Here is a 22,222-nt window from a genome sequence, read left to right as displayed (position 1 = left end):
AAGTCCGTGTTAACTGCCCTGGAGCTTTATTTCTGTGTTTACCAATGACAGCCATTGATTTTCCGTTCACTTTGACTATGACTACAACGTGGCATTGATCTTTTTTTCAGCGTTGACAGAAGACATGCAAGCTGCGGGTCACTCACTCGTCACAGGCTTTGCCAGAGTAAAGGGTCCGACACTCAGATACCAAACTACAAAACCGTGAATGGGGATAAAAAATATGAATGGATGTTTGACTCCTGGAGTGAGAAGGGACTAACACTCCACACTTAAATGAGGTACGTTTGGTCTTTGAACATTTATTGTTAAATTGATGATGGGAAGGGAACTTCTCATCCATCAGATGACTGAACTGGACCCGATGAAGTGCGTGGGACCAGCCGTCAGGATCCCCGAATGCCGATCTCCCCAAGTCCCCAGGATGGAACTTCTCAGTCCCTCCAAGGTGAAGGATCGTTCTCAGAACGTCACGGAGAAGGTCACCCAGGTATGATTGGGGAGTCAGAAGTATTTGCAGGTCCGGCTTGTTTCCTGACTTAAAAGTACAATGCTCATTCTTGCAGTTAATTGGACTACCAGTGGAAAAATCAGTAATTTGTTTGTTGGCTGTATGTTCTCCTTCCGGGAGCAACATTTCATTGAGCAGCAGCTCAATTGAGTTGCTGCCCAGGGGCTCAGCATTCTGCATCAGTGGCTCTTTGGGATGGTGGCTGCCACAGAAGCTCAAAGGCATTGAAAAGCTAGAAACGTAACCCTCAAAAGAGATTCAAAGAAGACTTCCTGTGCAGGATTTAGCCTACCACCTGGATGTTCTTCTTAGACCAATTTATTACAATCTGGATGTAATCTCAAAATATTGTTTTTTTTCGTTCAAAGACAATCAGGATGAACCCACATGCTGATCGAATCAAAGAATGCTACTTTGGACAAGACAGACCTCCGTCTCAAAAGGTTTATATTTAGTAGTTCAGTAGTAGAAGACCTAAGAGAATTCGAGTTTCACCTTCAGTCCAAACTGAGTATGAAGCCTATGGTCCTTGTACTAGTGTGCTTTTTGTCCTTTTGGATATTCTTGATCTAGTCAATGCTCTACTAAAAAGTCATATATTTGTGTCTTCAGGTCCTTTCCATGGAGTCTGACATGCTGCCGGAACACAAACTTCAAGTCCCAGAGACAACATGGTGGATATTGCTCCACTACAGCCCCTTCAAAGCCTTCTGGGACTGGATCATCCTGCTGCTGGTGCTTTACACGGCCGTGTTCACGCCATACTCGGCGACCTTTCTCCTGGATGAGCATCGGGACGTGCGGCAAAGGATCTGCGGCTACACGTGCAACCCACTTAACGTGGCCGACCTGATGGTGGACGTGCTATTCATCGTGGACATAGTCATCAACCTGCGCACCACCTACGTGGACCACAACGACGAGGTGGTGACGCAGCCCAGCCGGATCGCCAAGCACTATATCAAAGGGTGGTTCCCCATTGATCTGTTTGCAGCAATACCGTTTGACCTTCTTATTTTTAGGTCCGGCTCTGATGAGGTAAGACTATGTCCGGTGAATTTGACATTCTCTATCTGCTCTACCTTGATCATCTCTTCCTCAATTCCACAGATGGCGACTTTAACAAGTTTGCTCAAAACCGCTCGCTTGTTGCGCTTGGTACGTGTGGCGAGAAAACTGGACCGGTATTCAGAGTACGGAGCCGCTGTTCTATTCCTGCTTATGTGCACTTTTGTGCTCATCGCCCATTGGCTCGCCTGTATCTGGTATGCCATTGGCTTCGTGGAGAGGCCCTACACAGAGACCGGTTGGCTTGATAACCTGGCTGAGCAACTAGGCAAAACGTACAATGACAATGACTCCAGCTCTGGTCCGTCGGTCAAAGACAAGTATGTGACCGCGCTTTACTTCACCCTGAGCAGTCTGACGAGCGTCGGTTTCGGGAATGTCTCTCCCAACACAAACTCAGAGAAGATCTTCTCAATCTGTGTCATGGTCATTGGCTGTGAGTAAATCAATAATTTGAGACTCTTAACCACACTGCTAAATGTTAGAATTGACTTGGAACTACATTTTTATTGCTTCCTCCCGCTAAGCTCTGATGTATGCTAGCATATTCGGGAACGTGTCAGCCATCATCCAGCGGTTGTACTCCGGCACAACTCGGTACCACACCCAGATGCTACGTGTCAAAGAGTTCATCCGCTTCCACCAAATCCCTGTGAGCTTGCGCCAGCGACTGGAGGAATACTTCCAACATGCCTGGTCCTACACCAACGGTATCGACATGAACGCTGTAAGTTTCAGATGGAACCCTTCACGTTTGCTTCCATCGTCCAATGAGGGTTATGGAAGTCGGCCTCACAGTTGTATTCTGTTACTTAGGTCTTGAAGGGCTTTCCAGAGTCATTGCAAGCAGATATATGTCTGCACTTGAACCGGTCTCTACTACAGACGTGCAAAGCTTTCCGCGGAGGAAGCCAGGCTTGCCTGCGTGCCTTGACAATGAGATTCAAGACAGTCCACGCGCCTCCAGGCGACACCCTCATCCACTACGGCGACATCTTAGACTCCCTCTTCTTTATTTCACGGGGTTCCATCCAGATCGTCAGGGATGATGTGGTGGTTGCCATACTAGGTAAAGTGTAACCATCAACAACTTTAAGAGATGGTCTATCGACTCTTGTGTTTTTGCCATGTCAGTTTCTGTCTCGACAAGGTGCGATGATACATGTGGCGTTTCTTATAGAGAAGGATGACATCTTTGGTGAGCCGATCCACCTTTATGATGAGCCTGGCAAGTCCAACTCGGATGTTATCACGATCACCTACTGTGACCTGCACCGGATTCTGAGAGACGATTTACTGGAGGTTCTGGATATGTACCCTAGCTTTGCAGACAACTTCTGGAGGAACTTAGACTTAACGGTTGACCTCAGAGATGTAGGTTTGGAAATCTTACACAGGATCAATGGTAGTTTGGGACAACTAGAACATGGAATTCTTTTGTCCGCCAGGCAGATCAAGCCGGACCAATTTTAACCGATGATTCAGGGGATGACAGCGATTACCGCCACAGGTCAAGGCACAAAATCCACTCTCTGGACTGTAGAATAAGGCCAGGTAAGGTGTCTAAATGGACTTCTATCATCTCAGCCATCAAATCTTCTCACTTTATCCACCTTAAACAGACGGAATGGATCATGACGATTCCTACACTCTTCAGTCCTGCCAGCACAGTTGCTCCCTGGCCAAACCCCTCTGGGAAAACAGCTGTAGCTGTGGTTCCCTGTGTTCCCAGTCCAGCGAGGACTTGGCGAAACCTCATCCTCAGAGGCCCAAAGAAGACTTTTACCCATGCAAAGAGGGCAGGCGGGAGTACGCCCCGTCTGAGGTGCAGCTGCTACCCCCGGGAAGGGAAGCATTGTTGGACCAGAGTCGTCAAGGTACAACTGTATGGGTTTTCCATAATAAGTCCTAAAATTTGTGAATAATGTCAAGTCATGTGAGTGGAGTCTCTTCAAGTAATCGCCTAAATCACCACCCAATCAGATGAACCCATTATTTTCATTTCATTGTCTGCAGCTTCATCTTTAAATGTGCCGGAAATGTTGCACTACTGGACGGATCGACGATCTCAGCATTTCACAAACCGAGCCTGGCGATCAGCTTCAGTCCGCAACTCGCACCATCCGCCGCCGTTTATCGAAGAGCGGCCCAGTGAGCTCGAGTCACGATTAGAAGTTTTGCATTCCCAACTGAACAGGTCAGTGTTAAAAGCTGTCTCCATGTTGTGCGGCACAACAGCTGAGAGGTTAGGGCGTCCATGGCACAGTTCTGGAGTCATGGGTTCAAATTCAGCGACCAGCCTTCCTGTGGGGAGTTTGCATGTTCTCCCCATGCGTGCGTGGGTTTCCTCTGGGCACTCCTACATATTCAAAACATGTATGTCGAGTAAATTGGCCAGTCCAACCAGTTCAGGGTGTCTCCTGCCCACAGCTAGAATGGGCTCCAGCACCCCTGCGACCCTACTGAGAATTAGCGGTGTAGATGATGGATAGATGGATGTCTCCGTGTTGTGGTTTGTTAATACCTGGCACACTTTTACCAGATTAGAGACTCGTATGACGGCCGACATCAACGTCATTCTCCAGCTTCTCCAGCGGCAGATTGCTCCCGTCCCTCCAGCTTACAGCACCGTGTCGTCTCGGACACTCGGGGATGATTCGGCGAGCCTGCTTCATGCAATGTACCCAATTGCCCCCTTGAAGCTAGACACCCGGACACCCACTCAGGTATTTGTACCAGCTACTCATCAATCATTTTTCAGAGATAAAACACCCGTCAGTGACATATATTATCCTGTTTTTATCTTTGTTACTTCAGAGTTTGACCCACTCGAATATGAAATTGACAGAAATGTCCCAGGAGTTGGTATTCAGCAACACTCCCGGAATGGAAACTCACAACAGTTCAACAGTTCTCACAAAACAGGCGGCACGTGCCTCTCGCCGTTACCCCTCACTGCCGGACAACCTTGATACCACCTCAGGACTGACTGTAATTCAGAAACATGTCTCAGACCCAGTACTTCCTATCACCTAACAGAGATTCAAGCTTCAGTACCGGTATTCGGTGTGATTAGTATACTTTGTTAGTCTCGAAAGTCAAATGGCAGAGGGAATGGACACGGGTTTTACGACTCAACGAGTCAGACGTATGTCTGCAATATTTATATTGATAACTGCTTGGTAGGAACATATAAAATCCCAACTTATTTTGAGAAGTTCTTGCCTGATTGGACTGGACACACCCCATTTTCAAGGTTGTACATTATTTGTTTTGATTAGAAAGAGATGGACGACTTCATCCAGTCTAGGGTGATGTGCGGACCTCCAAAATAACTGTATATACGATTTTGAACTCGGGTTGTATTAAAAGAACATTACAAAAATGACTACACTTTGAGTGGAGTAATGGTCCTTAGGATTGTCTCTACAGCAGCTCCGATTTCTGAACAATGGAGTCGGATAATGATATACTCAAGCCAGTCGGCGGTTTATCAGATTCGATTCATCTCTACCCATCCAGTATGTGGTTCTTCTTTACCCTATGCATCAAGGTATACTCGATCTCAAACTATATTTGGTGGTAGTTTGAGTCGCCTTCTGGCGACTCTTCTGGTCCGCCAAAGATTAGCTTGACCTGGCAAGACACAAGTGAAAAATCTTCCATGGCATTTAAATTGAAGTGAGCTGTGTCCCTGTAAACACATTAGTTACTTTTGTTTGATTATTACACGCCTCCTGCTGTTTTCCATAAATACGTGCTGTGCCTGGGAAAATCTAGACAGAAATTTTCAAGAATGTGTACGACCTCCAGTAAACAAAGTTGAAGTTGGTCATGTGAGATACAGGAGTTAACAGGATGGCAAACAATCCCTCTGAGCTTTGACGATACAAGAGGTTCTCATTTTTAAATCGTGTGGGCATGGATACCCGACTCTATATTTGGGTATTTTCTTTCATTCATTTGCTGCATGCTGGGACTTCCTTCGAGTGTTGTCTTCCTGTGGAAGATTCTTTAAAGCCAACAAAAGCGGAGCTGTACTAGCTTCTTTCAATCTGTTCTTGTTGAATCTGACACTAATGGACACCTTTTTCCTACTCTGGCTACCGCTTATCAGAGTATCTATCATTGTCTCTTAAGAAAGCAGTAAAGCTTGCCAAGATGGCGGCGCACACGAGTGCAGCGGCTTCAGGCTCTCCAGTTAGTCTTTTTGTTTTTACTGTTCTTTTATCCCTCATATTTTCCCTTCGACTCCTTTCACGACGACAATAACATCCACAACGTCCCGAGGGATATACAGAGACCACCGGGATCTCCCTGGGTGATCTGCCTGCCCAACAAACGACGGAGACGGCGGAGGGAGCGAAAGCAAAAGCGAGGCTGCCGGTCGGGCCTAGCTGCTAGGCTAAGGAGGCTACCACATAGACCAGCGCTTCTGAGCATGTTCCTGACCAATGCCAGATCTATCGTTCACAAAAGGAGTGAATTTGAGTATTTCTGTTATCACAAAGTCTTGGCTTCCCTGACGCCGCAGTCCAACTAGCAGGACGCACGATACACCGGCACAACAGAGACGGAGACTCTGGTAAAAACAGGGGTGGGGGACTATGCGCTGCAATAACAGCCGAATCATTGACACACACTGCTCACCCAGTATAGAGTTTCTAGCAGTATTGTGTAGACCCTTCTATCTACAGAGAGAGCTTACTGTGGTCATTGTGATTGCTGTTTACGTTCCACCGGATGCTTACGTTAGCATCGCGCTAAATCTCCTACTCGCTGCTATCAAACAGCAGCTTGCACACCCCGACGGAGCTTTAATCATCTCCAGTGACTTTAATCAGACATGCTTAAGGACTGTACTTCCCAAATTCATTCAATACGTGGACTGTGGGGAAAAAACACTGGACCGTGTGTACAGTAACATCAAACATGCGTACAGAGCTTCCCCCGTCCCCCCACCTAGCTGGATCCGACCATCTCTGTCTGTCCCTCACCCCCTCATACTCACCCCTCTGTAGGAAAATAAAGCCTGCAACAAGGACAATACAATACAAATCTTTGTTCTCCTCTATCTTTACTGTAAAATGTGAACCTGGAGTGCAACGTCCAATTTTGTTGTCACAATATGTTCAATCCATTTTGTAACAATGATAATAAAGGTACATATATTTTCTATTCTAAACTTAGAACATTTTACCAGCCATGGGCATTGTTCCCTCTAAGCTGCGTGTGTCCGCAATTGCGCACTACCCAGAGCTTTTCCGCGCACAAGAAAATCTAGCCAGCTCACACAAACCAGGGCTCGAAATTGCTAATTAAGAAGCGACTTAAGTCAAAGTTACAGTGCATGAAGGTAAAAATACACAGAATCCCCAGACGCTGTGTTCTAAATGCGGTATTTGGAAGTCAAGGTCGAAGTAGAACGAAGTTAAGTAAAGTTTTTCGAGAACCGGCTTCTTCGGCTTGGCTCACTGAAAACAACCGGCTCTATCGGGTCCCAAACGGCTCTTTTGCTTCTTTCATCCCTATATGACCAAATATTATGTAGAATTGTGCACAAAATGACTTAAAGGAAGGGGGGAATAGAACAATAAAGAAAAAAAATACCAAAATGAAAAAGTAGTGAAAAGCTGAGAAAAAAAAACGAAACAAAAGGAGAAAAAGAGAAAAAAAGAGCAGGAAAAATTCAGAAAAAAAGCCTTCTAAATGGCATAGAAACAAAGCGAGTTGCTCCCCTGTGAACACATCAGCCGCATTTGTATAGTTATCATCACACGGCTCTGGCTCTTTTCCATAAATCCGTGCTGCAAACCGGCAAAAACTAACCAGACATTTGCAAGTTCTTCGTATATGGAAGACATTGTTGAATTTGTTCCCCTGAGACCAGGATGGCGAACAATTCCTCCGCGCGTCCGCAATTCGGGGACGTAACAATTATTGAATTTTGCGTCGGGATGGAGATCGGGCTTTACGTGACTGCGGGGTTTTCCTTAGTTTGCTGTCTGCTGGGACTTCCTGCCAGTTTTGTCATCCTGTGGGATATTTTCAAAGCCTACAAAAGCGGAGCTGTTCTAACCACCTCCAATCTGTTCTTGATGAACCTCTCGCTCATGGACACGATTTTCTTACTCTATATACCGATCGCGATCATGAATCAGATGATATATAATATTTGGTTGTTACAAGCTTTGGGGAACTTGGCGTACACCTTCAGCATTTGCGGTCGGCCCCTCCTGACGGTGTGCATCTGCGTGGATTACTACGTGGCTGTCGTCTACCCCATTTTCTACCGCAGAATGAAAACCTTGACACCCAGGGTGGTGGGGGTGCTCCTGGTTTGGATGGCGACTTTGATCATCGGCGGAGTTTACTTCTGCTTCCACGAGTTGTACTTCACCATGTTTTCCCCGTCGATTTTTATCAGCGTGGTGGCGATCATCGGGATTTGCGACGCGTTGGTCATCCGGGCGCTGTTGGCGCCGGACGGGAGCGGCAAAGGCGTACATCCGCAGAAGCAGAGAGCCCTTCAGATTCTGACCAACAGCTTGGTGATTGTGGTCATCTCCTACCTTCCTCCGGTGGTGGTCTACTTTGTGGGACACGCGGCTGTGATGGATCACAGAGTCTTCAAATGCAAGATTGCGGTTCCCATCACTTCGACTTCCACGTTGGGCTCCGCGGTCATGCCCTTGCTCTATTTGAGTAATCTGGGTAAATTCAATTCTCTATGGGCTAGATGCTATAAGTAATAGATTTTACTTGCACTCAGTTTCCTGTTTCTCTGTAGGTTTCTCTCTCCCTCTCTGTTTTTCTCCTCACAGTCACTTGTCTTGATTTTCTCACGTTTTTCCCTCCTATCCCAACTCGTCCTCTTCCCTTTTTTGGTCTTTCTTGTCACGTCTCAACCAGTGTTCCCTCTAAGCTGCACAAGAAAATCTAGCCAGCGCACAAAAATGAGGGCTCAAAATGACTAATTAAGAAGCGACTTAAGTCAAAGTTACAGTGCATGAAGGTCAAAATACACAGGTTCCCCTGACGCTGTGTCCTAAATGCGGTATTTTGAAGTCAATGTCGAAGTAGAACGAAGTTGAGTAAAGTTAGTAGAGTTTGTCGAGAACCGGCTTCTCCGGCTCGGCTCACTAAAAGGAACCGGCTCTTTCGGGTCCTAAACGGCTCTTCGGGTTGTTTTTGCTTCTTTCATCCCGACATGACTAAATATTATGTAAAATGATGCACAAAATGACTCAGACAAAGGGGGGAATAGAACAAAAAAGAAAAAAATACCAATATGAAAAAGTAGTAAAAAGCTGAGAAAAAAAAGAAACAAAAGGAAGAGAAAAAAAGAAGGAAAAATTTAGAAAAAAGCAAGAAGAAAAGAAAGAAATGTAGGAAAAAAGTAAATAGAGAACAAAAAGAAAAAAGTAACAGCTCGGAAAAAATAAACACAATGAGATTTTTTTTAAAGGAATTTTTTAAAAAGTAGAAAAAAACACGGAAAAACGAAGAAGTAGTTTGTGTTGCATTTAAATAATTTCCAATTATTTCAAGTGAATCTTGCTGGCAACATTGTACTTCCACTTAAAAATGTGATTAAGTAGAGTTCTGTATCTTACAAACCGACTAAATAAGCCCCCAAAAATGTTAATATTATGCGACAAAAATGTCAGGAAATAAAAAAAAATGGATATCTTGTGAAAGAATTGTAAGAACAAACGTACAACCTTTGCAATAGTACATGAGTCAATCCATTCAAAAGAGAAAAATCATTTTGTGTTGCTGGAAAAATGTAACTTGATGTCAAGTTTTAGACATGTTTAATAATGAATTATCTTGCCACACTTGGGATTATGGTTGCTCACTGTAGTTTCAAGCGTTGCTCACCGACTTTGTGTGAACGCTCAGACCCGTAAGGAAAATTACAGGGAACATTGGTCTCAACCACACTTGTATCAGTGTACCAAATCTCTGGATCACGAAAGCCGCCTGATGAACTCTTGGACTGTCGCCTTTTCTACATGAATTTACTGGAACACCGTCCGCTGCCTGCCCGTGGATCACGATTGTTGCCTCTAGTGACTTTCACAGTACCAGACCCTGACAAATAAAAGACTACCCTTTACTGCACTAATCTGTGTTTCTTCACTGTGGTCCCACACAACCACCAGTTGCCCATGGAGACAAAAACAAGGGAGTACATTGATCAAGAGTTGGCCGTAAATATTGAAGGTTTCTATACATTTGACTATAAAGGATTTTGTACGATCAAATACAAATTACATTTAAAAGCAAAAGATATTCACTGGAGGGCCGCACGGCGGCGCAGTGGTTAGCGCGTGTGTGGCACAGTTCTAAGGTCTTGGGAACCTCCTGTGTGGGTTCAAATGCAGCTACCCGACTTCCTGTGCGGAGTTTGTATGTTCTCCCCGTTTCCTCCGGGCACTCCGGTTTCCTCCCACATTCCAAAGACATGCATTTCAGGTGAATTGGCCGGTCCAAATTGTCCCTAGGTGTGAATGAGTGAGCGAGTTGTCTGTCCCTGTGTGCCCTGCGATTGGCTGGCAACCAGTTCAGGGTGTCCCCTGCCCACTGTCCGATGATTGCTGGGATGGGCTCCAGCACCCCTGCGACCCTACTGAGGATAAGCGGTGCAGCTAATGAGATGAGATGAGATATTCACTGGCTGAGCTGTGGGGCTAGGTCAATGCAACCTAGTTGAGAATGATGTTTACAGGAACAGCGGGGAACTGGGACAAAGGGCTGAAAGATAATCAGCACTTCTCGACGCAGAGGGGCCCTGGTGACGTAGAAACGCTCGGGGATGTTTTGACCGTTTCAGACATCGAGGCGAGGGGGTTCTCCTGGAACGCCCATGGGAGGAGCCGGCACACCAGCTTGCAGAGAGACGCGGGTCGAGAAGGAAGAAAGCTGAAGAACAGGAGAGGAGGCTTGACGGAGACTCGAGCGACACTAATTCGGCCATATATTCGATGGAGTTCACTTCGCTAAATTATTTAAGAAATTAAATCTGCCCCCGTGTGGAAATGCCGGTCTCTTGTCCATCTTTTCCCATCAAGAAACGAGCGCGCACTGTTAGGTAAATGAAGGTCGTGTTTGGTTAATGGAGTCAGATAACCAATTCGAACAATTTGGTAAACGGTACATTGTAATATTTACTTCTTAACAATTTAGAGAATAAAATGTCATAACAGACTCATCTAATTCATGAAGGATCTAGGTATTTAGGCCCTGATTACTCCCACTTGCCCTCAATTTTACCCTTACTCAAGAAAAGTGTGTTCACGATGAGGGCAAAAAGGTCTGACTTCTCCGCAAAGCATAGTCTGGTGGCTTGCGATACCGCAGAGGGCCAACAATATTAAAAAAAAAAACGTTTCTTTTTCAGGGCCATCACCATCCTAAACAAGTGCACAAGACTGAAAAATATATATATATATAAAATCAGGGTTGGGTAGAGTTACTTTAACTGGATTACTTTCAATGACTTTTGGATGACTCCAATACCAAATATGCTAATAAAAGACAAAAGAAACTAAATATGAATCAAATGATGACTCACAACACGCGGTAAGCTTTCTCTCCTGGCTTTGATCTCCGGCAAAACTAACATAAAATGCGACAAACAAAATGAAAATCAATCCAAACAGCTTGCCAACATCTTTATCACGAGATCATTCTGGAGTGCAATGTCTAACCGCATTGTCATCAATGATAAAAAAAAAGGCAATTCTAATTGTAAAAAGGTGATGAAAACAAGCGTCTTTTTATTGAGTCAGCCTGAGAACACCCTAGCTTTTCCTTAACCACACCGCGGAAGAGAATAAGCCAATTACTATACAGTATGTGTTGTATCGGGTTATGGGATGTAAATTCCTCTACAGGGCACTGTTGCGGTAGATGAGGAAGAATGAACAAAACTGAAGCGCAGCGGTAACAAATGCAGCTTGAAGTGATCACGTGGTAAACAGGAAGTGCGTTCCCAATTCTTTGAGTGGATTTATTCTTTTGCCCTAACGAAAGAAGGGCGAAGAAAAGAATAGAATAGAATAGAATATACCTTTATTGTCATTGTTACAACATGGGATATATTGTGACAACGAAATTGGACGTGGCACTCCAGTTCCACATTTTACAGTGAGGATATAAGGAAAACAAGGAGATAAAGGAACAAAGAAGATGTTTGTACTCTCGTTGTATAGGCTTTGTTTTCCTCCGGAGGGGGGGGGGGGGGGGGGTATGAGGGGGTGAGGGACAGACAGAGATGGGCGGATCCAACTAGATGTTTGATTGGACTCACCTGAAATTGAGCGGAGAAACTCCAGAAATATGCAGGACATGTGGCTCTTGAGGACCGGGTTGGCCACCCCTTATAGTCATTATAACTTCGTCATCCTTGGGGAAATCTTGCTCGAGCCGCTCAACCTTTGCCTGAGGATATCAATTGCATTCTGTCAACAGGGACAAGAGCTGGACTTTGCCTGATGTGACCTCCCACCTATGCACTCCACTAATTTGTGGAGCTCTCAGAGAGGTGGACAGAATACAGACTATTATTATACTAGCCCCTGATCTAAAACCTACATGAGGGCAAGGGAAAAACTCCAAAAACCTCCGCATGACGAAAATTAAATCTTTAAAAGGTATTGTTAGGGAAAAAACGATATTATTACAAATGTAGCGTTTACCAAATTGTTCGAATTAGTTATCTGACTCCATTAACCAAACACAAACTTAATTCTCCTAACAATGCATGCTCGTTTCTTAATTTTAAGGAAAAATATTGACGAGAGAGAGGCTTTTCCACACAGGGGCAGATTTATTTTCTTAAAGTATTTATCAAGTGGATTCCATCGAATTTAGCCGAATTAGTCTTTGTCGAACCTGCCATCTCTCGTCTCTCTCTTCTTCCGTCTTCCGTCTTTTTGACACGTCGGGGCATCGGCCACCCCCCATGGGCGGGCCAGGAACTCCCCACCTCGTCTGACCGGTGCGTCACGAAGGTGCCAACTTCACCTCCTCCTCGCCGGAAGACGCCTCCACGTCTAAAGGAAACTTGTATCAGCTCAAAGCAATGCCAAGCGTTTATCAAAACAAGGCCTAATTCCCTCGTCAGCGCCCCGCTATCAAAATTTCCCAGCCAAAACACTCTACCTGTCCTCGACCTTCAGCCTCCTGTGAAAAATCCCCACTGCATTCAACAAATGTAATTAGTATGATATTAAATCCCTTGTAGTCAAATAAATAAAATAAAAAATCCCTCAGTATAAATGAAGAAACTTGACAAAATATAGGCAGGGACATGTTTCAGTGTTGCAATATCAGTGTTCTGGTTTGCCCGCGTCCCCGCGTCCTGGACGCATCATTTTTGCTGGGGACGCATAGTGTCAAATCAACGTGCGTCCCCAGGACGCACCTTTTTTGACACAAAATTAGTAATTTCTTCAGTGTCAGTAATAAGTCGGAACATAACGCAGAAAGTGGTAACAACGGCAATAATACCGGCACGAAAAAACGGCGGAGAAATTCTTCAGAAGATCGCGAAGGCAAGGAAAACACGTGTGTTGAAGCAAACGATTCGACGAAAGAAAATAGACAAAAGAATACTAACAAGAAAAGGACTTTTCTGCCAATATGGACTCGATTATATTCCTGGAGGAGGACGATAATGGATTGGACCTTGAGAAGGCATTACAACTATGGCGGGACAGCAAACCACGAAGAATATATGAACTGAAAAATCTTGAAGTGATAACTGATTTGTACTACCAATAAACCATGATGATTAAAACGGAATGAATATATAGATTTATTTTTATATTTGTCGCCGATTTACAATTCCAACCTGGATAACACAAAATTTTGGGGACCCATAGACCTCTGTTGGGACCAGTGCTCCCTCTAAGCTGCGCGCGTGCGCAATTGCGCACTGCTCGCACATTCTGAGCGCACGAGAAAATCGAGCCAGCGCACAAAAATCAGGGCTCAAAATTACTAATAATTAATAATTAAGAAGCGACTTAAGTCAAAGTTACAGTGCATGAAGGTCAAAATACACGAGTTCCCCCGACGTTGTGTCCTAAATGCGGTATTTTGAAGCCGAGTCGAAGTAGAACGAAGTCGAGTAAAGTAAGTAGAGTTTGTCGAGAACCGGCTTCTTCGGCTCGGCTCACTAAAAGGAGCCGGCTCTTTCGGGTTGTTTTTTCCTTCTTTAATCCCTATACGACCAAATATTATGTAAAATTGTGCACAAAATGACTTAAAGGAAGGGGGGGGAAATAGAACAAAAAAAGAAAAAGATACCAAAATGAAAAAGTAGTAAAAAGCAGAGAAAAAAGAAACGAAAGGAAGAAAAAAAAGAAAGAAAAATTCAGAAAAAAGCCAGAAAAAAAGAAACAAAGGAAAAAAGTAAATAGAGAACAAAAAGAAAAAAGGAACACCTAGGAAAAAATAAACACAATGAGATTTTTTAAAGGAATTAAAAAAAAAAGTAGAAAAAAATCATGGAAAAAAGAAAAATTTTATGTTGCATTCAAATAATTTCCAATTATATCAAGTCAATCTCGTTGCCAACATTGTACTTCCACTAAAAAATGTGAGAAGTACAGTTCTGTATCTTACAACCGACTAAATAAGCCCCCCAAAATGTGAATATTATGCGACAAAATATATCAGGAAAAAAAGAAGAAATGGATATCTTGTGAAAGAATTGTAAAAACAAATGACCTTTGTAGGCCATCGTACATGAGTCAATTCATTCAAAAGAGCAAAATAATTTTGCATTGCCGGAAACTCAGCAAAATGTAACTTGATGTCAAGTTTTGGACATGTTTGATAATTATCTTGCCACACTTGGGATTACAGTTGCTCACTGTTGTTTCAAGCGTTACTCCCTGACTTTGTGTGAACGCTCAGACTCGAAAGGAAAATTACAGGGAACATTGGTTGGGACCCATAGATTTCTGAGCATGCGAGTCCCCGGGACCCATCACTTTTCCCAGGTAAAACGAACACTGCATTATACTTAACACATTTCGTCGATTAAGTGTATTTTTGGAACGTAACCGCCGTGATAAACGAGGGTTGACTGCAGTTCTACCGACCCGGGAACAATATAGCACATGAATGGAAAATCTTCCAAATGATATTGAAATGAAGTCAACCGTGTCGCTGTAAAACACGTCGGATGGATTCGTTTGGTTATCATCACACGCCTCCTGCTCTTTTCCATAAAGACGTGCCGCGCTTGTCAAAACCGGCCAGAAATTTGCACGTTCTCGCTCTACGGGAGGTATTACACCATCGTTGAATTTCGTCCGATAAGACAGAATGACCGAGAATTTCTCGGCGCTTCGACCGTTCGAGGACGTCACCCTTTTTGTGTATTGCGTCGGCATGGATACCGGGATTTACATCTGGGCGGTGGTTTCGTTAATCTGCTGCGCGCTGGGACTTCCTGCCAGTTTTGCCATCTTGTGGGAGATTTACAAAGCCTACAAATGCGGAGCCGCTCTGACCTCGGTCAATCTGTTTTGCTTGAACCAGTCGCTCATGGACACGGTTTTCTTACTCAACATACCGATGGCCATCACGAATCAGATGAAGTTTAATAACCGGTGGGTGGAAAGTTTCTCCAATTTGTTTTACTCCTTGAACGTGTGCGGCCGACCTCTCATGATGGCGTGCATTTGTGTGGATAACTACGTGGCCGTGGTCCACCCGATTTTCTACCGGAGGATGAAAAGTCTGACGCCCAGGGTGGTGGGAGTGGTCATGGTCTGGATTGTGACTTTCATCACCGGAGGACTTTACTTTTGCTTCCACACGTTGTACTTCAGCATGTTTTCCACCTCGTTCTTCATCGCCGCTATGGTGGTCATCGGGATTTGCGACACGTTCATCATACGGGCTTTGGTGGCGCCGGACAGGAACGGCAAAGGCGTCCACCCGCAGAAGAAGAGAGCGCTTCACATTCTGAAAAACAGTTTGGTGGTGGCGATTATTTCCTACTTTCCGCCAGTGGTTCTTTACATCTGCGGCCACCTGCTGGTGCTGGATCTGCGTTTTTTCGCCTGCACCATGGCAGTTCCCATCGCCTTGACTTCGACGTTGGGCTCCGCCGTCATGCCTTTGCTTCATTTGAATAATCTCGGAAAGTTTAATAGTCTTTGGGTGAAATGCTGGAAATAACTGAAACATATTTTATTAAAAACGTTTTTTATCATTTCAATTTGTGTATGCCATTCAATTTTTGTAGGGGATTTTTTTTCCATCCATCCATTAGCCTTTCTAGTAAACTATCAAGCTAACTGTTTGGCTATTTAACAAGCTATCTGGCTAGCTTCTTATATTTTTGCATGTTGTCTAGCTAACATTTCAGCTTGTTAGATTGCAAGCTAAATTTTGGTCTCCTTTTTAGCTAGATATTTAGCTTTGTTTTCACTTTCAATCTGAATATTTAGACTACTTTTTTACTCTTTTAGCTAGCTATGTAGCTCGCTTGTTTTTTTAACATGTTAACCTTTTGATGTAAATATCAAGCTAACTTTTTAGCTGATTAACAAGCTATGTGGCTAGCTTCTTATATTTTTTGCATGTTTTCTAGCTAACGTTTCAGCTTGTTAGATTGCAAGCTACATTTTGGTCTCCTTTTTTAGCTAGATATTCGTTTTAACTTTCAAACTGAATATTTAGACTACTTTTTTACTCTTTTAGCGAGCTATGTAGCTCGCTTGTTTTTTTTAACATGTTAACCTTTTGATGTAAATATCAAGCTAACTTTTTAGCTATTTAATAAGCTATGTGGCTAGCTTCTTATATTTTTTGCATGTTTTCTAGCTAACGTTTCAGCTTGTTAGATTGCAAGCTACATTTTGGTCTCCTTTTTTAGCTAGATATTCGTTTTCACTTTCAATCTGAATAGTTAGACTACTTTTTTACTCTTTTAGCTAGCTACCCAGCTCCCTAATGTTTTTTTAACCTGTTTAAGTCATGTTAATTTCTATAGCCCTTAATCACATTTTCTAGTTATCAAGCTAACATTTTAGCAATTCAGCAAGCTAGCTAGCTAGTTTATATTTTTGCATGTTTTCTAGCTAGCATTTCAGCTTGTGTGTCCGTGAGCTAAATTTTGGCCTCCTTTTTAGCCAAAATTTAGCCTGCTTTGTTTCAGCATTATTTCTTGATATTTAGACGGCTTTCCAATTTTTTTACCTAGCTAGCTACCTTATGTTTTTTTTTAAACCTGTTTACCTTTCTAGCTAACTATCAAGCTACTTTTTTTATCTATTTAGCAAGCTATCTGGCTAGCTTCTTATATTTTTGCATGTTTTCTAGCTAACATTTCAGCTTGTTTGTTAGATTGCAAGCTACATTTTAGTCTCCTTTTTTAGATAGATATTTGTTTTAACTTTCAATCTGAATATTTAGACTACTTTTTTACTCTTTTAGCTTGCTATCTAGCTCCCTTATGTTTTTTTAACCTGTAAGTCATGTTTATTTCTATAGCCCTTAATAACACTTACTAGTTATCAAGCTCACGTTTTAGCTATTTAGCAGGCTATCTAGCTAGCTTCTTATATTTTTGCATATTTCCTAGCTAGCATTTCAGCTTGTGAGTTCGCGAGCTAAATTTTGGCCTCCTTTTGAGCTAGATATCTTTCTTTTTTTCAGCTTTCTTTCTTGATATTTAGACTGCTTTCCATTCTTTAAGCTATCTATCTAGCTACCTTGTGTTTCTTTTAACCTGTTTACCTTTGTAGTTAACTATCAAGCTACTTTTCTTTAGCTATTTACAAGCTATCTAGCTAGCTCCTTATATTTTTACATATTTCCTAGCTAGCATTCCAGTTGTTTGGTTTGCAAGCTAAATTTTGGCCTCCTTTTTAGAGAGATATTTAGCTTTGTTTCAGCTTTCTTTCAAGATATTTAGACGGCTTTCAATTCCTCAAGCTAGCTATCCAGCTCCCTTATTTTTTAACCTATCTTTCTAGTAAACGATCAAGCGACTTTTTAGCTATTCAACAACCTATCTAGCTAGCTTATATTTTTGCATGTTTCCTAGCTAGCATTTCAGCTTGAGAGTTCGTGAGCTAAATTTTTGGCCTTCTTTTTAGCAAGATATCTAGCATGGTTTTCAGCTTTCTTGATATTTAGACTGCTTTCCATTCTTTTAGCTAGCTACTTAACTAAACAGGTTAAAAACATAAGGTAGCTTTCTAGCTAACTGTCAAGCTACTTTTTTTTTGCTATTTAGCAACCTATCTAGCTAGCTTCTTATATTTTTGCATGTTTTTAGCTAGCATTTCAGCTTGTGAGTTCGCGAGCTAAATTTTGGCCTCCTTTTAGTGAGATATCTAGCTTTGTTTCAGCTTTCTTTCTTGATATATAGACGGCTTTCCATTCTTTAAGCTAGCTAACTAGCTATTTTGTTTTTTGACCTGTTTACCTTTCTAGCTAACTATCAAGCTACTTTTTTAAGCTATTTAGCAAGCTATCTAGCTAGCTTCTTATATTTTTGCATGTTTTTAGATAGCATTTCAGCTTGTTAGTTCGCGAGCTAAATTTTGGCCTCGTTTTTACAGAGATATCTAGCTTTGTTTCAGCTTTCTTACTTGATATTTAGACGGATTTCCATTCTTTAAGCTAGCTATCTTATGTTTTTTAACCTGTTTACCTTTCTAGCTAACTATCAAGCTACTTTTTTAAAGCTATTTAGCAAGCTAGCTAGCTAAGTAGCGACAGTATTTCACAAATTCATATCAAACTGGGTGCCTTTTGCGCTGAATAGTTACAAAAAGTCGCATATAGCTTAAAAAAAGTTACGTTTTACTGTATAAGAATTATTCTTGGCTTTGGTAACGGGGCCACATTATAACATTTTTTAACTTTAAAACCCAATTTTGTGTTTGTGTTCTTTAAAAGCCTTATAAAACATTTAGAAACAGGAGCCCGTTATTATAACGTCAGTAGTATCACAAAGATAAGAATAAAAATACTTACTTATGGAAATAGTTGAGCGAAGCCTTCCGATTTATTCGGACATTTCCTAAACAAGGGCAGTTGTTGCAGCTCCACGTCTTAACACTAGAGGTCAGTAGAGATTGCTTTTACTGAGTTTGGGATTCACTCCCGAGGAGAAATGAAGACAAGTGTACGTTATTTGAAGTCTTTAAACAAACTTAAAATGCAATCAATTCGAGTAGAGTGTTTTTTACAGATTTTTTTCCACGGTTGACGGATTGCAAATTATTCACAAGATTTCATACACTATTTACATGAGAACAAACTCATTTAAGCTTCGGGTTACACAGTAGAAAAGAAAAAAGAGAAGGGGGAGGAAAGGGAGAGAGAAAGAGGGAGAATGAGACGAAGAAAATGTGAGAAAGGGAGAAGGAAAGTGATAGAAAAAAAGAGAATGAAAAAAAATGAGTGAGAAATAAAGAAAAGATAGTGAAAGAGATAGAGAAAGAAATAGAATTGGAGAAAGAATAAGAGGGAAAGAGAAAGGAAGCAAGCAACAGAAAAATAAAGAGACACTTAATAGAAAGAAAGACAATTAATTAGAGAGAAGAAAAAAGAAGAAAAAAGGGAAAAAAGGAGAGAAAAAGGGTGAAAAAAATTGACAGAGAAAAAAGATGAATAGAAAGGAACAGAGAGAAAGGGAGTTTAAAAAGAAACAAACAAAGACAAATAGAAAAAAGGGGGAGGAAAGGGAGAGAGAAAGAGGGAAACAGAGAGAAAGAAAGAGAATGAGAGAGAAAAGGTGAGGGAAGGGAGAAAGAAAGCGATTGAAAATAAGAGAATGAGAAAGAAAGAAAAGTGAAATAGTGAAAGAGATAAAAAGAATGAGAGAGAAGAGGGAAAGAGAACAGAAGAAAGCAAAAGAAAAATAAAGAGACAGTTAATAGAATGAAAGAGAGACAAATAATTAAATTGAGAGAAGAGTGAAAGAAAAAGGGAAAAACAGGGAGAGAAAAAAGGGAGAATGAGAAAAAAATGACAGAGAAAAAAGGTGAATAGAAAGGAACAGAGAGAAAAAGAGAGAAAAAAGAAACCGAGAAAAAGACAAAGAATAGAAAAAAAGAGAGTGCAAAAGAGAATGACAATATCGAAATACATAAAACACCAAAAAAGAAAAAAATACAGCTTAATTAATGCCACGATAGGCTGCAGTTTATCAATAAGATATCCACCTTTTCCATGTCCACATTCAAGCACTTTTCAAGGACTTCCAAGACAATTTTCCAATTTCTCCAGGACCTTTCAAAGAAGAAATTCCGTGATTTTTAATCTCGCGTGTGTATTTATCAAGACATATGATTTGTAGATTTTGAGTAGAGGGTTCGTACACCTTTTTCATGGCCAAATTCAAGCCCTTTTAAAGGGACAGTGTGTAACATTTAGTGCCACCTAGTGACAAAAAAATATTAATTAAAAATAAACATTGATTTGATTAATAGGCAAAAGAACTATCATACCAATGTTATTTTTTATAAATATTCATATGTTGGGAAATGTGGATCCATACATAGTCGTCGCCACCATGTTAGACTGGCATCTTGCTGCTGCACTGTGCTGGTTTGGCACTGGTTTTTGTTTGCATGAGATAATACAGTGCCATCTAGTGGTCAAATATTGCATCATGTACTTTTAAGGACTTTCAAAGGCAATATGCCGATATCTCCAGTACCTAAAACGAAGAAATTCAGTGTGAGTGGTGTATTTTGCAGACCCACAACTATATCTTCATCTACATCACGACCTGTAGGGGGCGATAACGCTTCGGATGACAATGAGATACAAACTAATGTCAGCTGCCGTTAATCGCGAGGGAAGAAATGCAACGGAAAAGCAAAACTACCAAAGAGCATTGTCGGCGTCGTTTTTATGCAGACTTGTTGAGACGCAGAAACAATTTCAAGCATTTACAAGCACTTTTCCATCCTTGAAAACATTCAAATTCGAGCATTTTCAAGGATTTCAAGCACCAGTACGAATCCTGGGACCAATTAGCGCTCCGTTTTTGTCCATCTTGAACTGAATGCGACATTTTACACATACTCAGGTCAGACCGATAGCAGCATGATAACACTAACTCTTTGATGACATGACTTGTTGCTTAGTTACATTGCCTGGTAAAAGTATTTTTCAGGCTTCATACTAATAGATAAAAAACTCAACATATTTTCTAAGAGTGAGACACAATCGTGAAAAGAAACCTTATTTGTTCAACATTTTATATGATGCTAACAAATAAAAAGCTGAAAAGTAGACATTGCAAAAGTCTTGCCCCCTTTGGGTTAATACTATGTACGATCTCATTTCGCTGTAATCACTGGTACACGTCTTTTTGGGTATGTCTCTAGATTTCTACATCTTGAAACAGAAATCTTTGCCCATTCTTCTTTACAAAACAGCTCAAGTTTGATGGCGATCGTTTGTGCACAGCATTTTTCAGATCTGTCCACAAATGCTCTATAGGATTGAGGTCTGAACTATCGAAATCCTACATATTCTTAGTTTTAAACCATTCCATTTAGGTTTTGCTCTATGTTTAGGGTCCTCTTGGAAGGTGAACCTGTACCCCATTCTCAAGTCTCTTCCCAACTCCAACAGATTTTCTGCTTGTATTGGATCTCTCATCCATCTTCCCAACAATTCTCACAATCTTTCCATGCCCTGCTGAAGAAAAGCAACACCAGAGCACGATGCTGACACCACCATGTTCGACAGTAAGGACGGTGTTTTAAGAGTCATGTGCAGTGTTACTCTTTCGCCAAACGTAACTAAAAAGTTCAATTTCAGCCTTATCGGACCAATTCACCTTGTTCCACTTGTTAATTGTGTCTCCCATGTGGCATGTCGCAAACGCAAAACAGCCCTTTTTATGATATTCTTACAGTAAAGGTTTTCTTCTTGCCATTCTTCCATAAAAGGCTGATTTATCCCGAGAACAACAAAAAGTTGTCTTATGCGTACCATCGCAGTTATGTAGGCCCTGGGCTCTTGGTTGCTTCTCTGATTAGTTTTCTCCTTGTTTGTGTCTTGGTAGGTTTGCATTGGTTTTATGCTCTCTCTCCACATAGATGTTAACGAAGACTTAAAGACAAGTGCACTCGGTCATTGTTAGTCATTCAGCGCAACATCGGATCATTCAGAAGTCGTCGGAGAAATTCTGGAGTTGGTTGGCTGGGTTGATAGAAGAGGGGTCAATATTTTTGCAACTTCAACTCTTCATTTTTTTGTGATAAACGTTGACGAAAATTTGGTCCCACTTCACGATTGTGTAACACATGTTGATTCTTTGAAAATAATTTCAGTTTTTTTAGCTTTAAGCCTGAAACGTAGGCTCTGTACAGACTGAGGAGATCATTTCTTCCTCATGCCATGAGGCTCTTTAACTCCACCCGGGGGAGTAAAATCTCACATTAAACCACACCCCCACATTGCATATTACCCTTTTTTTATTACAGTGTGTATTTTATGTAGCACTATTTAAATACTCTATATCAGGGGTGTCAAACTCATTTTAACTAAGGGGGCCACACGATAGAACAAACATTCTGTCGGGGGCCGGACTAGTAAATTAAAGAGAAAGAAAAAGAGCGATAAAGAAATAAGAGA

The 22,222-nt window shown here is 41.8% G+C and overlaps 1 protein-coding gene and 1 long non-coding RNA gene across 5 annotated transcripts in view; one reads left to right on the top strand and one right to left on the bottom strand.

Moving 5' to 3' along the window:
• The window catches only part of LOC148347785 (uncharacterized), a 33,490-nt gene extending 14,874 nt beyond the window's left edge, over positions 1 to 18,616 (bottom strand). The window contains exons 1-5 of the long non-coding RNA XR_015847995.1: positions 18,599 to 18,616; positions 15,641 to 15,787; positions 15,410 to 15,571; positions 12,482 to 12,642; positions 11,898 to 12,028 (exon numbers count right to left, since the gene is read on the bottom strand). This is a non-coding gene — a long non-coding RNA (uncharacterized LOC148347785). The remainder of the gene's footprint in view (positions 1 to 11,897; positions 12,029 to 12,481; positions 12,643 to 15,409; positions 15,572 to 15,640; positions 15,788 to 18,598) is intronic.
• Positions 43 to 4,896, top strand: kcnh6b (potassium voltage-gated channel, subfamily H (eag-related), member 6b). Of its 4 annotated transcripts, none has more exons than XM_088323590.1 (12): positions 43 to 281; positions 347 to 448; positions 1,124 to 1,549; positions 1,622 to 2,015; positions 2,107 to 2,306; positions 2,396 to 2,648; positions 2,760 to 2,953; positions 3,028 to 3,133; positions 3,202 to 3,456; positions 3,596 to 3,776; positions 4,122 to 4,305; positions 4,397 to 4,896. In XM_088323590.1, exons 2-12 carry the CDS (start codon positions 347 to 349, stop codon positions 4,613 to 4,615), a joined length of 2,514 nt encoding a protein of 837 aa, XP_088179716.1. In that variant the 5' UTR covers positions 43 to 281; the 3' UTR covers positions 4,616 to 4,896. The 4 variants fall into 4 exon arrangements, with proteins under 4 accessions (XP_088179716.1, XP_088179715.1, XP_088179714.1 ...); XM_088323589.1 differs by having other exon boundaries at positions 347 to 490; XM_088323588.1 differs by having other exon boundaries at positions 347 to 490; positions 1,124 to 2,015.
• Positions 18,617 to 22,222: the final 3,606 nt, after the last annotated feature.

The sequence above is a fragment of the Urocampus carinirostris genome, chromosome 19, assembly GCF_059441175.1.
Source record: "Urocampus carinirostris isolate Australia breed hairy pipefish chromosome 19, RoL_Ucar_1.0, whole genome shotgun sequence".
Classification (NCBI taxonomy): domain Eukaryota; kingdom Metazoa; phylum Chordata; class Actinopteri; order Syngnathiformes; family Syngnathidae; genus Urocampus; species Urocampus carinirostris.
Note: the sequence above shows the minus strand (reverse complement) of the source record. Positions and strands in the feature narration are given on the sequence as shown.

Coding starts and splice junctions, on each gene's coding strand:
- kcnh6b (XM_088323588.1), top strand. CDS start 347: ATGACTGAACTGGACCCGATGAAGTGCGTGGGACCAGCCGTCAGGATC. Junction 2,649..2,759: donor TGTGGTGGTTGCCATACTAG/GTAAAGTGTAAC, acceptor CGTTTCTTATAG/AGAAGGATGACATCTTTGGT. Junction 3,457..3,595: donor GTTGGACCAGAGTCGTCAAG/GTACAACTGTAT, acceptor CATTGTCTGCAG/CTTCATCTTTAAATGTGCCG.